General features: G+C 38.4%; 1 protein-coding gene across 6 annotated transcripts in view; it reads left to right on the top strand.

The window, feature by feature from the left end:
* Positions 1-10,916, top strand: part of rhobtb4 (Rho related BTB domain containing 4) — a 38,032-nt gene extending 27,116 nt beyond the window's left edge. For all 6 annotated transcript variants that reach the window (XM_047818233.1, XM_047818232.1, XM_047818234.1 and 3 more), the window contains 4 exons: positions 3,955-4,105; positions 4,915-5,003; positions 5,272-5,377; positions 5,463-10,916. In XM_047818233.1, coding sequence (XP_047674189.1) covers positions 3,955-4,105; positions 4,915-5,003; positions 5,272-5,377; positions 5,463-5,644 — 528 coding nt within the window. In that variant the 3' untranslated portion in view covers positions 5,645-10,916. The remainder of the gene's footprint in view (positions 1-3,954; positions 4,106-4,914; positions 5,004-5,271; positions 5,378-5,462) is intronic.
* Positions 10,917-15,323: the final 4,407 nt, after the last annotated feature.

Below are 15,323 nucleotides of genomic sequence, written 5' to 3'. Positions count from 1 at the left end.
AGTAAAAGTCCTCAAAGATGAGTGGACCAAAATTCCTGCACAGCTCTGTAACAGACTTATCGCAAACGTTGAATTGCAGTTCTTGCTGCTAAAGGTGACCAAACCAGTAATTAGGTTTAGGGGGGAAGCACTTTTTCACACAGGGCCATGTAGGTTTGGATTTTGTTTTCCTTTAATAATAAACACCTTCATTTAAAAACTGCATGTTGTGTTTACTTGACTAATATTTAAATTTGTTTGATGATCTGAAACATTAATGTGTGACAAACGTGCAAAAAAATCAAGAAGGGGCAAACACTTTTTCACACCACTGTATATACGTTTGTATTAGAACTAACTGTGTGAATCTTATACAGTCCAGGTTAGAATTCCCCTATTCACAACATTTATTTTTCATGAGCAACTAGCTGTCATCTCAAATTCTGGAAAGATAAACTCCTCATGGGCCAGGCTCCAGGACTGTCCTAACCTGAGCGAACCAGTAAAGGAACTCAAGGTATCCTGGCACATTGAACAGCAACAGAATAAGAAGACTGTGTATAGTGTTACAGGCATTACAGGGAGCTAAACTTACAGCCAGACCAGGAACTGAGGCAAGAAATGAGATGCTGGCCACTTCTGTATTCTGACAGCATTTGCTGAGAGGACATATACAGAGCAATGCGAGGTGGTGGAGAACAAAATAGCCATGCTGGGCCTTAAGGCGCATATTCAGTCTGCGGATGCATTTAAATAAGATTAAATATTAAATACATCTTTTAACTCCGGCCATTACAAGGCTATTAGTTGTCAGGAAGCATTTAATCTTCGTGAAGCAGCATTTAGCTTTTATGGCTAAAAATGATTGGCCTACTTAATTTACAGGTATTGCAGTAAAACAAATTACAGAACACAATCCATGATCCGCAGAGCTGTTGTACAATTAAACTCACTCACTTACTCACTGCCCTCAATCTTGAAGGTAACTTCATTGTAGCTGCTCCATTACTAGATGAACATGCAAATGGTTTCCCTCTAATATTAATTATAAACACAGATAACTTGAGTCTATCTGTTATATCCTGAACACACATTTTTAAGTAGAGGTAATTAGAGATTATCAGGATTCAAAACAAATTTTGTCTTGACGTTTTCTCAATACCAGTTCCTGTTTTTATGCATGTCCTTCACTAATGACAATAACTGAAACGTAGAGCAGAATTTTTAGCCAAAAAAAACCATAAATCTGTTTATATAGTAGCATAGAATGATCTTCTTTGCAGCATCACTGATGATTAAGCACCTTCAGTTTACTTGCCATTATTAGTAAAGTTAGAATAATTGTGATGTTGTGGAGCAAAGGAAGGCATTTCTATTTCTTTAACCGAATGTTCCTTCAAACACAAAGCCTGCACTGATCACAGTGTTCTGAAGGCCTCTTTTTGACATGTCCGTATTCTCGCCACTCTTTTTGAGCTATCCACTTGTCCGTTCATGCAGACCATTTTTGCATGTTGTAAGCTGTACACTAAACAGTGACACAAAACCAGAAGTAAACAGTGAGCACAGTCTCGTTTGAGGCTCTGTCTGGCAGTCAGTGTGACAACCGACTTTAGTGAACTCTACACTATTTATAGAATGAGCTGCAATAGATCTGGGCCTCGTGTCAAGCCGAGCACGGTGTTGTGTATAAGCAGTACACTCGGTGGCCTTGAGAGCCACTACAGTTTAGGGGCGTCTTTAGTTCACCGAATGAATAATACTCATAAAATTGTTGCAAAATCTGTACTGTAAGTAGTTTTATAACACATTCTCTGCGAAAAAACTGAGCTATATTTAATAACCCTACTACACTCAGACACTTCTGTGCACCTTCTCTAATTTCACACTTTCTTTTTTGCATCCCTAAAAACAGGACTGAAGGCTGCAAACCAACAGAGATTGTTTTTTCTCTGGAGGCTGGCAGTATTGCAGATAAGATTTAGTATCTGGTATAGTTAAGATATAGTATCTAGTATCTATAATGAAGTGCGCTGATATTTTAGCATTTGCAGCCAGGGTAAACTTCAAGAAGCAAAGATATCTGTTTGAACCCTTGAGCGTGAACGTCTTTTTCCGTTGGTTGCACTGTGTGTGACTGCTTGCTCTGTGAAAGTATGGCTGGCAGTCAGGCATCAAAAGTCTTCTCGGCAACAACACTCGTGACGGCAGCGTTGATTAGTGAGAAGGTGCGAGGAAGCTTGAAAGCTCAACTGTGAAAATCTGTCAGATTTTAAGTGAAAGGAAAGATGATAAACAGGAAAAATTGGGCACATGATGTAGACTGCGGTTTGTGATAGTCTGTCCCAACTTTTCTCTTTTCCTTCTGACCCTGTTTACAGTTGTTTGTTAAATACATGTCATTTCAGTAGAAAATGTTTAAACAAGATTTGTAATACTTGTCCATGCAAATCAATATATTTGAACATTACAGTAAAGTACTGTAAATACACTACTGGAAAAAGGAAATGTTGATTATTTATGCTGAAATGTACTGTATATGTTGGATCTGTATTTTTGTTATTGTGAATGATGGCATTGGAACCTGATCTGTTTTAGCAGAGAGTATAGCTGAGGATGTAAGAGTGTTGCTCTTGAGATATAAGGATTAAAGCACTGCTCGATCTTATTTAAAGCATCCAGATCATCCAGTGTTGAATCTTTGACAGGATGGCACCTTCTGAATTACTACTGCACATCTTAACTCTTTGCCCTTTTGTTGTAATTAAAGGCCACAGTCAGGCTGACATTCTGCTAATTGGTTCTTAGTCAAGCAGATGTGGGGCACCCCTGCGGCTTCAAAAGGACCCCTGAGCTATTCTGGTGTTGTCTAATTTTCCCCCCACCTTGTTGTCTCTGACTTTCATTTAGCTAGCATGTCTTGTGTCTCCACTATGTATGACTATGCATGAGTTCATTATCGTCATTGAATCATGTCCAGTCATTCTAAGGACCTGGATTCATGCCAGATCCAGAGGCATGATAATCCTAGTGTCATCTGTGAAATTCTTCATGATGCCAGGAGAAGTGAAAGATTCTGTTCTGAAGACCGATGTGAAACGTCTGGTTCTTAAGGATAGGCACCTCCTGAGGCAATTAAACTCTCTTCATCTTGTGTTAATTCGCAGAGGTGCCAATGCCAGCTTAGGGAAAAGTGACAGCATGAAGAGAAGACTGCCACAGTTAGATCTGGCACATTCTTGATGTCTACTTAAAGTTGCCTCTTGCTTTGCTGAAGTTACACCTGCCTGCCACTGTTCGGCATTCCTTCCGAGTCCAAATCAAGAACAGAATGAAAAGACTTCCTGTCTTTAAACTTTGAGCTTTTGAGCAGGAAATAGGGAAGAATTTGAGTAGATGATGTGTTTACAGGTGTTTGGGGTGATTGTGATATTGTTGTTAAAATGGAGACACACTCTCGATTTCTTCATTACTATCTGATAAGTGTTGAGCCTGTGGGCTGTATTTTTGGCCTTGGCTAATGCAGAGGTCATGTCACCAATGGTGTAAAGCCTACAGAATTATTTGCCCAGAGCTTCAAATCAGGAATGGCAACAGTTTCATGCAGTGCTGTTGAAGGATGAAAGACCCCTCGCAGTGGCCACTGGTTCTCTCTTTCTCTGTATCCCATAATCTGTCACATATGTTCACCTTCAATCTCTCTTGACCACTTGTCCTCAAAATTCATGTTTGGTAGTCAGCATGAAGCCCTCTCTTCTGGGTGCGTGCCAGGACCAAGCAGGTGTCAACAGTGAGAGATGAAAAGCAGATTGCTTCACTACTGGATCAGTCTGCCCCTTGAGTTTCCATATGCTGGAAATGAGCTATGAATAAACATCCACAAATTTGCACAGATCCCTTCTTATTTTCATAATATGTGCAGTTCATAATGTATTTATTTCAATTTTGTTTTTCCTTGTTTATCTCTTTCATCAGGTGTCCATACCCGACACCAGTACTGCCTGCATGAGAGCTGTGCTGGAATATCTGTACTGTGGCTTGCTCACACCTTGCCCCGAGTTGGAGCCAATTGACCTCATAATATTAGCCAACCGGCTTTGCCTGCCCCGCCTTGTGGCTCTTACAGGTAGATGTATTACTGCGTTTGGAAAATGATTACAATTAACTATTCAAGAATATAATATACTACGTCAGACTAGTGCCAAAATCAGCCTGATATTTCAAATACTGTTTGGACACGATAAGATTTCTTGACATGTCTGTAAAGCAATTGTCCAAGAGGACATCTGACCTAATTGTCCAATAGCATCTGTATAAATTAAAGATGGTAGTGTCTACCATTTGCATGGTTTTCACATGACATACATACAGTATACCTCAATCTCCTCATTTAAATACAGACTGATTCCTTTGACCTTTACTCGTGTGGTTGCACAGGTTTTGTACAAGAACGTAGGCTATACCTGAGCTAGGAGCTTATTAACTTCAGTAAAGCCCCAGAAGCATCTCCTTTCTCATGGGTCTTTTGAAATGTCATCTCTGCCAGTGCTTGGTTCATTTTGGTTTCGGCAGGAAGATGATAAAAAAAGACTATTTCTTAGAGGCCTTTGGCAGAAAAAAAGCACAAAAACTCTCTTCCCACAGGATATAAAAGAATTTTCTACCAACATTTTAATTCAGATGTCTTATATAAATATATATTGCCTGGGGTTATTTAAACTGGTTATTTTTAGATACAGCGTGCAGGTTTTCCCGACACATTTTCCACACACACAGTCCATATAAAAATTCTGGGGAGACTCTGATAATAATTACATTGCCCAACATCTCCACATAACCAAATCCAAAAGAAATAGGGCTTAAATAGGCAAAAGTTTACTATTTCAAGCCAAAAAGAATATTAACAGGGGAATTGGGGTATGTTGTGATCCACAGAGCAACATGCGGTTGAAGAGCTCTTGCAGTGGGCAGTAAAAGGAGCGGACATTGACGGACAGGTGCTGGCTTACCTAGAGATGGCTCAGGTAATCTACATTTTTGCTCAGTGCCAAAACAGACCATTTTCAGAGTAGATTAATCTATTATTATGTTAAGCACATTGATTTGAATACTGAAGTAGCCAGGTAACAAAAAAAACACATGAATCCCCCAAATTAACATTTATTCCTAGCTCACTGTAACTCCAGTTCAAAGGATGACCAGTCATTGCCTTTCAAATGAGCCGCATTGTTAAAAATCACTGATGCCTTGTGCCAACTCCACTTTGTCTCTCTTTCTGTGTATCTTCTGTAGTTCCACAATGCCAAACAGCTCTCTGCCTGGTGCCTCCATCACATTTGCACCAACTACAACAGTGTGTGTCGCAAGTTCCCCAAAGACATGAAGAACATGTCTCCAGGTACAGACCCAATACCTGCTATATATCTAAATGCTAATCAAATTTGTCCATATCTCTAAACGTTTCATTTCCTTGTCTTCTCCAGAAAATCAGAAGCACTTTGAGAAGCAGCGCTGGCCCCCTGTCTGGTTCCTCAAGGAGGAAGACCGCTACAACCGCTCCAAGAAGGAACGTGAGCGTGAGGAAGAAATCCTGCGCAAACAGCACACCAAGCGTGGCTGGTGCTTCTGGAGACACCTGTCCTCCTCTGCACCCCACATCTCCTGAGGGTGCATCCTTTTCTGACAGCCACCACCATCCACACCCCAAACCGCTTTCCCTGTCTCAGCCTCAAGACTCACAGCTGAGTCTGAGAAGACCTATGTCTGTGTCCAATGTGTGCATCCTGGCTGATGGACGTTTGTCTGGGGCATCTTCGCCCCCGTGCTTCTGCCTTCTCTCATCAAGCCAGGTTTGATGCCAAACCTGAGGCAAAAAGCTGTGGCCCATACAACATACAGCAGTTCTTAGCTCATCAGCTGAAGGGGAGAATTTCCCATTCTGTCTTGTGTGTTTCACTGTGTTAATCCAGCAAGTGTGGAGGCCTCATATGGACACCACATAGGGAATGTCTTTATGGCAATGATCTGCCTTCACCATTTAAGACTGTTATTCTTATGCTACAACTACAAACCCACGCATACTCACTCACCCCCTCAGTACCTATCCGTGGCGCTGGCGCCCAAGCATGCATAAAGCATGGTGCTGTTGTGATGAGCTTCTCCTGGCCAAAAGATCCAACATATATGAGCTACAAATACCTTGCACCTAGCACCTAAAACATCGTCAGGGATTTGTTATTCTGTAAATCCAGCTGAACTGTGGTACATCCTTTTTTGCCTCAGTAATGAATAGCCTTTGCCTGTTCTCTCCTAAGAGGAAAAAAATAATTCCTCAGCTCTTCCGTAGACCCCTTTTAGCTCTTTATGTTAATTCTTTGTTGTTGTTGTTTTTTTTTTTGCAATTTTCCACTGAGGCACTATTGGGGAAACTCCACTCAAGGGCCCTCATTTATCAACATTGCTTACTTCAGACAGAAAGAAATTGTGTTTATGAGCGTGGATTTTATCAAACAAACCTTTGCTTAGGTTTTTGTATATGTTTATATACGGGAGTGCAGACGAATACCGATAAATTGGCGTCATCAGTTGTGGCATACATTGAAGACAAAATGCAATACCTTTTCTGCCTGTTCATGTCTTTTTCAACCAGGATGTTTGTCTACAGGCACAATTTAGAGGGAAATTGGGAAAATAGCAGGTACACCACTAACAGACATATTAAACAGTGCAGCTTACTTATTCTCTACTTTATTGATAAAATCTCAGCTTTGCAAATATTTACTCATTTGTAAAAGTTTAAGCACCCTTTGAAGCAATTCTTACTTACTTACTGTGGGTGTGTCTGTGTTTATCTGAGCAGTGAAGTGCACAAGCACAGCGGCTATGAACAACTGATATTTTGTGTATATGGTATGCATACTCCCTGTTGATGATTCACAATTTTGCTTTCTTATATTGCAGATATGAAACTGTTTAGAACCTTTTCTATGCAATGTTGATACATGAGGGTCAAGAATGTTTATTGCTAGCACTTAAAGATGGCTGCGGGCGGAAACAGAACACTAAATAAACTTGGTCCGATGCTTCACTCATTAACCTATGAGTGCTCTAATAAAAGCACCAAAGAGATGATTCTGGTGTGCAAAAACATAACATCCTAATTTATATCTAATGATATTTCTACCACTGCCGTGGGAGTATTACCGTTCAATAAAAATGCTGTTAGATTAGGCTTTCGTTCTGACCTTTAGCAAGATTGATTTTTTTACTTGTATCTACTTCACCACGCCACTAGAGGCAGTGTTGTTTAATCCACTTGTATAATGCTTTAGACCAAGGAATATAATCCAGTTTTCTTGCCTTTTTTTAATGGTTTTCCACCTTTATATGAGAGTAACCTTTCAAGATTTTTGTCCTGTAGTTTTAATCTACTCAATCGCAACATAACCAAAAATAAGGTTGCCATGTTTATCCTTCCCTCCTCTTTGCTAACAACTAAATTAGCTTCCCTCAGTCTAGCCTGCTGTGTTCTACCTCTGCAGACAGAAAGACGTTTGGGATTCAGCACCTGTGTTGTGTTGTGTGTGTTTTTTTTTTTATTTTATTATTTTTTTTTAATTTGGAAATATAAGACCACAGAGTAATACCTTCACTTGCCAGTTCATGCAGTGAGAATGGTGCTTGAAATTACTAATTATCACAGTGATGGTAATCTTTTCTCACAGTGGTTGTTTTTATTTTGCTTTTGGAATGAATTATATTCTGTGTGACAATCCTACACAAAAAGAAAGAAAAAAAATTCTCGACTATTTAGGAAAGCAAAGGTGTTGGCTGAATGATTGTTTCCTTTTTACCTTAAAAAGCTTTATGACTTTCAGTTGAAAGGCTTGTAGCAAAATGGATGATGGGCTTTTTGCTATTAGTATATATTTTACTGATGTGGTATTATTGTGGTAACATAGAACAGTTCACTGATTGTAACCTCTCCAGTTTTGTCCCTTAATCAAGTATCAAGTATTTCTTAAACACATAGTGGTGTTGTTTGTATCTGGTGATCTTTATTGCCCTGTGCCTGTTACAATATCAAAAATTAATTCACCATATACATCAATGTTATTTAGGTATTTGTCTGCTTGAGCTGTGGTGAAGAAGGCGCTATGTTCTGAAAGCTCAGTTTCACATGAGTGCTATTTTTGTAAATGTTAAAACAGAAAAAAATGTTCAATTTTTTTTTTTTTTTTTTTTTTTTTTGGGTAGCACCTTCCTCTATTTTTGGCTTTCAGGTTTTTCACCTCCGTGAGGCTGCACCCAGGTGCCGGTGGTAGCTAGCTGGAGATATATGATGTGGAAAGACTTTTTCTCGCTAGAGACACGTTCAAATAATCAACAGCTACTGAAATAGACATGCGAGTGAATCTCAACGGGCCCAAGTGTGAATGAAGCTGATCTTCGGAAGGAAGGAAATAGCAAAAAGACACAAGGAGCTCTTTCTATCCCATTTAGACCTTTTAGTTAATTAAGCCGTAGTTGTTGATCTAAAATTAACCTTTGTTCAGCAAAATATTATGCCAGTTAATACATCGGTTTACAGTTGCTCTGTTAATTACTGCCTCAGTACTGAGCACTTCAGTAGTAATGTAAAAAAAAAACAAGTTGAATATAGTTCTAGTGTTTACACATACGGTGTGTTTCTGTTCTCGAAGGTAAAAAGCTGTGTTGCCGTGGTGATTTGGGCACTTTATTGTTATTATTTATTTTTCTCCCTTAACATATTTTCTGTCTGGATCTGTTGAGCATGACTGTTTCCTGAACTCCAGCATTTTAAAAACACTTTACATTTTGTAGCATGGTAAATTTACTTCCTTAACTGGTGGACATTTTTAGCTCCATGCAGTTTGTGTTCATTGTTTGTTGGTGACGGCAATGATGTCTTTGTATATAACCTGTGTGCTTTTATTGTTGTTGCCTTTTCAAAGGTTTTAAGAAGAGACACGGTATTAAGATGTGTTTCTGTAGTTCTGGGGTGGTTTTCTGGTGTTTGTATAAGTATTATTAGAAAAGTTATCATGGCTTGGGGAAGAGATGTGGGGAAAATGTTATCATGACTTTTTCGACAGCACTAACAATTGATAAGCCCTTATTAATAGTGTAACAGCCTATGCACTTTAGCCTAAATTGTGCAAAACAAACTTTTTTTTTTCAGTTTTTTTTTTATTTTTGCCTTGAATTTAACATTGTAACATGGAAAGCGATGCACGGTTACAGGAAATGTGCATGACGAATGGTCTCTTAGACATGATTGCATGTGTACGGTTGTAAAGAATCAACGAAGTGTGCACTTTGTCATTAGTCTATTCTTCTATATGAGCTCATATACAAAAGCGTGCTACATTTAGAGGAAATTCTTACCACCATTTTATATACAGTTTTTATCTGGTTTGTCATGTCCATGTTGGGAAAAAAAAAAAATCATACTTCCCCAAAGGTTGCAATAGTAATGCTCCATAGGGCTCAGATTTGTTGTATCCTGGCATTACCGGTGCCTTTGATTCTTTTTTTGTTTGTTTGTTTGTTTGTGTTTTTTGTCTTGTTTTTAAGAAAAAAATAATCGTGTTGCCTTTCTAAAGAGGGCCTCTTACTACTGCCTTTAGATGTTGAATAATTGTAAAGATAACCACGTGTGCTCACGCATAAACACACACAGGCACTTAGCCAGGCAGCTGACCACCGCATTCCTCCTCTTACTGTCAGTGCCTGTGGACGTTATGTAGCACTGCTTACTGTTTCTCGAACCTGTCTTTATGCTGCATCCTTTTCATTGCTTTTCACGTAATCAAATATTTCCAGCTTTTTTTATTTTGTTTTTGCTGAACTGAGTGGAAATAAATGCTTTGGGTTGGACATGATCATGCTGGTACAGCTGTGGGAGAGCACGTACAGCCTTCAGTATTCGTCATAGTTGGACGCTCATGCCCTCTAAGGACGCAAATGAGAACTATTGAACGCAGCTTATTATGCAGTACACATTTTCTGGTGTGATGGAAAGACTTCTGCGTTATCGGGAAGCCAAGGGCTGCACATGCTTCTTCCTGTGCTGCTGTTTCCGTTCTGATTCAGCTTCCCCTCTCCAAATTGTTTCTCGCCATTATTTTCTTCCAACTGTGAGTTCCTCATTTTCTGTACCTCACTCTTTGTATACGTACCCCTTTAGAATTAGGACGATTCATTGCAGGATTTTTCTTTGGGTGAAACCCACTCTTGTGTTTCACATGCAGTGACTTCATAAGACAGTGCGTTACGTGTTTGTGATTTAGATTTTTTATTTTATTTTATTTTTTGCATTTTTTTCATGCATCTTATACAAACTGCTGTGGGGAATAATAATATGCAAAGGGGTTAATATTATCCTAATTTTGATTATACAGCTCTCACATTCAGTGGAAGTGGCCTTCTTTAAACTAACATGCCAATTCTAACATTAATGGTCCTGTCAGGTTTACTTACAGTGCGCATCTCCGTCTCAAGGCCACCTCGATTTTGGAGTGCTGTCAGCAACTGAATAAAATCTGATGACCATTCTTCCTTTTGTTTCATTCTCTTTAAATTATTATATCACTATTACACCATTAAGCATTTTGTGTTAATCTTTTTACCTTCTTATTTCTTTTTGGATATTGATGTTAATGTAAACAAAAAATGAGCACACACAACACTCTATAAGGGCTTTTTTTAATAATCGAATAAAAAAAGACAGAAAGAAAGAAAGGCAACAATCAGAATGTTTTGCAGATGCCGCAAAAATGTTGTTTTAATGAAACCTTTGTGATACTTTTTTGAACCACTGTGATTTGTACAAAATGGAACAAATAAGTAGGGGAAATGCCGTTTCAGTATTCTAATGTTTAACTGGGCTTTTAATAAACTTTAAGTGGATTTCATGTTTGCTTTTTCTTCATTTCTTTACTAAAACAACAAAAATGAAATTTAGTAGTAAATGACTCTCATTTGTAGTTTTATTTGAAGCACTGAGTATACTTTTGTCAACAGGAGGAAACAAATACTTGTAAGATTTCAACAAGCAGCTTTTCATGTTACAATCAATATAAAAAGACAGAAAGGTGCCTAATATGCCACTAGCTACAACAGGTGATGCCTGTGTTCCCAGAGTAAGCTCCATGACCAAAACAACCCTGCCCACAATAATCCACATAAAGCAGTGTTTGAATAGACACTTCCAAAGAATGACCAGTAGAGGGAGTCAAAGGTCAATTTAATAGTTTTAGAGCACTTTTAAAACCCTTTTTTGTATAGAAATAATAATAATAATAATAATAATAATATATTTATTATTTTTGCCTGGTTCTGCTGTTAAAAAATGTTATAAGGTAAAATCTTATTTTATGGACAAAGATACCAGCATAAGTTATGGAAAATACTCTATATTTTCCCCTTGTTTTATTTCAGGCTTTGTGTTTATTGCCAAAGCGTAGAATGAAATCTAAGACTTCAGTATTGCCCGTCTAATCTTGTTGATCCTACCACTCATACACAAAGCCAGACTTATAGAGTTCTCTTGACTTGTTATTAACCACATGTACAGTCTACAAATACATGTAAGCGTAATGCAAAGCTAGCATTATCAAAGCTATTCTCTTACACAAAAAGAAAATGTAGCTTTTAGACTACAGATGATTGTCAGAAAATGGGTTAGAGGTGGAGTTCAAGTACCCTTCATACTTATTACATGACTTGTCATTGTTATACACTCCTGAACAAAATATTGAGACCAGAGAAAATATTAAGTTAAATAAATATAATCGCACTTCGCACTGGTGGATAGTAAACAGGTTGTAAGTACTTCTTCAAAATGACAAAAAAAGAAACAAGAGCAAGAGACAAAAAATAGAGAATTTATTAAAAACTATTTAAACTCAAACAGGCTGTTTAACAGCTGATCAAAAGATTAATATCATTGACTTTAAAAGGTTAAATCTATGCAAAAGTATGGAATTAATGTCATTGTCCTTCAGACAGTCACACAGTCATGATCTGATGGCAAAAGCAAAAAGGCTTTCTGTTTTTAAAAGTAGCAGATTATTGAGCTGCAGAAGAAAGGGCTCTCACAACGTGCCATTGCTGTCAAGGTTGGACACAGTAAGACAGTCATTTTAAATTTCTTCTAAAAGATCCTGTGAGAAAATGTCTCACCTTCACTGAGCCCAAGGATCCGACCGGCTACCCGTGAAGACACAGGATGATCTTCGCCCCAAATTAAGGCCATTACTGATGCTGACTGCAGCCCTATAACCACACCACAAACTTGCCAGTTTGGATTTTGCAAGGGAAGGATGGAAGAAAGTTTTATTCTCTGATGAGAAAAAATTTAACCTGGATGGTCCTTGCTGGCTTCCAACAATACTGACATGACAAGGAGATCCCACTGGAGATGTTTTCTACCTGGCACATTAGAGGAGGCTCTATCATGATCTGTGGTGCTTTTTTCCTTCAATGGGAAAATGGAGCTTCAGGTTGTGCAAGGGCCTTAAACGGCAGCCGGCTATGTGGACATGTTGCAGTAGTCATCCCTCTTGACTGAGGGCCCTCGTCTGTGTGGTAATGACTGGGTTTTTCAACAGGACAACGCTGCAATTCACAATGCTCGCCTGACTAAGGACTTCTTCCAGGAATAACGTTGCACTTCTGGACCATTCTACATGTTCCATTCTGATCTAAATCCCCTGAGAATGTTTGGAGATGGATGGCAAGGGAAGTTTACAAAATCGGACATCAGTTCCAGACTGTGTATGCACTTCATGAAACCATCGTCACCACATGGAGCAACATCCCCACCAGCCTCCTGGAAACAGTTGCATCAAGCATGCCGAAACAAATGTTTAAGGTCATCAACAAGATCTCTGGGGCTACTCACTACTGAGTGCTTTTTTAACACTTTTAGTTCTGTTGTGGGTATTTTTGGGTTATGGTCTCCAACTTTTTTTCAGCTGATGAACAGCTTGTTTGAGTTTAAATGCAATTTTCAGTAAATTGCCAATCTCTGTTTTTTGTCTCTTGCTCCATTTTCTTTTTTTGACATTTTGAAGCAGTTCTTACAACCTAGTTATGATCCACCAGCATGAAATGCAAATACTTCGAATGTTTCCCCCGGTCTTAAGATTTTGTTCACGAGTGTATGTATGAAGCTCTCATGACCTTAGAGTACTTTTATCTTTTACATTGTATGCAAAGCCAAGCGAGTTTCATCCCACACAAAGATGGTATATTTATTCATTATATTTTTCTGCAAAGTTGATCAGATTTTATCACAAGCATAGTATCATTTAGACCTTGTCTATAGTTTACCAGACGCACTCTTTCTATCTAAAGTCATTTATAATCTGAGCCTCAGATACAATTTCTTAAAAAATATGACAAATAAGCTTCTTCAGACTTTCATGGAGTCTTTTGGCTGTAACTATATATGTACACAAATGCCTCACACATGGACTTGAAGGACAAAAACCCAATAAATTAGAGCACCCTGGATTTCCCCAACCAGAAACCATGTATAAACTGTGTGGTCTGACTGAACATGTGCAGTAGCCTATCATCAAGTCAACTGTTTACTCACTCATCAGTCTCTCATTATCATGTCAGATAAAAGGCAAAGGCAACTAGGCTTGTACTTGTTCACCATAATAACAAATAGCATTTTCTAGTCGAAAAAATACCCTGAAACTGAAAGACTGAAAGGATGTAGGATGTACCTCCTCCAGTCTGATTTTTTTTAACACTGGAGTACCACAAGTCTGCATGCTGAGTCCTCTACACAACCTGCCACCTGACCTCTAACACAATCATGAGGTTTGTAGATGATATTCTTATTACAGAGTGAGTTTTGTGCAGTATTGAGCTGTCTTGTAATTAATGGGGGACAGCAGAACCCACTGCACTCCTCAACCTTTATCAGCAGCAGTAGCACATCTCCAGCTTTACGTTCTAAACAACCTTTATTCTGTAGTAGATAACAAGGATTAAAAATAATGTTAGCAAAAATTGACCCCAAATCCCTCGTCATGTGACAGCAGTGCAAAACATAATATTGTCCAGATACAGGTCATGGACTTTGTGACCTGGTTTTCAGTAATGGCTGATCTCCTGGGATTTTTACATACACCATTCTCAAGAGTTTACACAAGATGCTAAAGAAAACAACAACAATAAAACAGATACAGTATATAAGCTGAAATGTGTAGATCAAGCTGACTGAAACTCTAATAACTGCTCTTTACAACCAGGGTCTGCAGAAAAGCATCTCAGAATGTACAGCTTGTTGAACCTTGAAGCTACAGTAGCAGAAGCAGATGAGCTACAATAGCAGAAGACTAGTCATGTGCAATACTACTAGGCTAAGCTTCCAATTGGAAGCCAAACAAAAACAGTCAAATTTACAAATCGTAACACTTTTCTGCGTACAATTATGCACGTACTTTAATCCATCATGAATAAAATCTAAAAAAAAAAATTTGGATTAAGAGTTTTGCTTTTGCCAGTGATAAGTATTTACAGCAAGTTAAATATAGGAGATTTTGTTTTGCTCATTTTTTTATATAAGCCATGAAAAGCTTTTTTGACATTAGGCATTCAAGTATCTCCATCATAATATGACTCTACTGACCATTCAAGTATCTCCATCATAATATGACTCTAGCTCCACATTCTTCTTAGTTTACTTCCTATAAATTCCTATCTCTCCCTTTCCCTTCTACAGACAGATTTTCTGCACACACCACCCCCCTCTCTTCTTTTTTATTTTTTTATTTTATTTTTTTATTTATTTATTTATTTATTTACCAAAAATCCTATCCTAGAATCTTCAGTTGAGGATTTGTCTATCTACCTGCTCAGTTCTCTCACTTTTGACAGTCCCACTATCGCACTTCAGCTCAAATGCTTTATTGGAGTCTGTACTGAAAAGTAAATGCTTGTGAAACTGCACACTAAGTACTCATTTCTCATTCTGGTGTAGTTTGAATCCTGCTGTAGGATTGTTAATCAATAAAAAGCCCTTCAAATGGAGGTTCTACCACCCAAAATAAATAAAAGCATTAAGCTCATTCTTTAAATGAATTTTCTTCCATTTGCCATGCAACCTATTTTTCATCTTCTTTCATACTGAGCTTTGCAGCTCATTCTTTTGTGAGATTGCAACTCTCCTGAGATGTCTGGCAGGCTGATCTTCCTGTCTGTCTCTTCCACGTCCTTTTCCTCCCAACTCAGGGGTTCAGAAGACTGAGTCAGCGCTCTTAGTTTTACTTGGCTTGATTATAGATTTGCGTGATGTATTC

This window comes from Tachysurus fulvidraco, chromosome 9, assembly GCF_022655615.1.
Source record: "Tachysurus fulvidraco isolate hzauxx_2018 chromosome 9, HZAU_PFXX_2.0, whole genome shotgun sequence".
NCBI lineage: Eukaryota > Metazoa > Chordata > Actinopteri > Siluriformes > Bagridae > Tachysurus > Tachysurus fulvidraco.
Note: the sequence above shows the minus strand (reverse complement) of the source record. Positions and strands in the feature narration are given on the sequence as shown.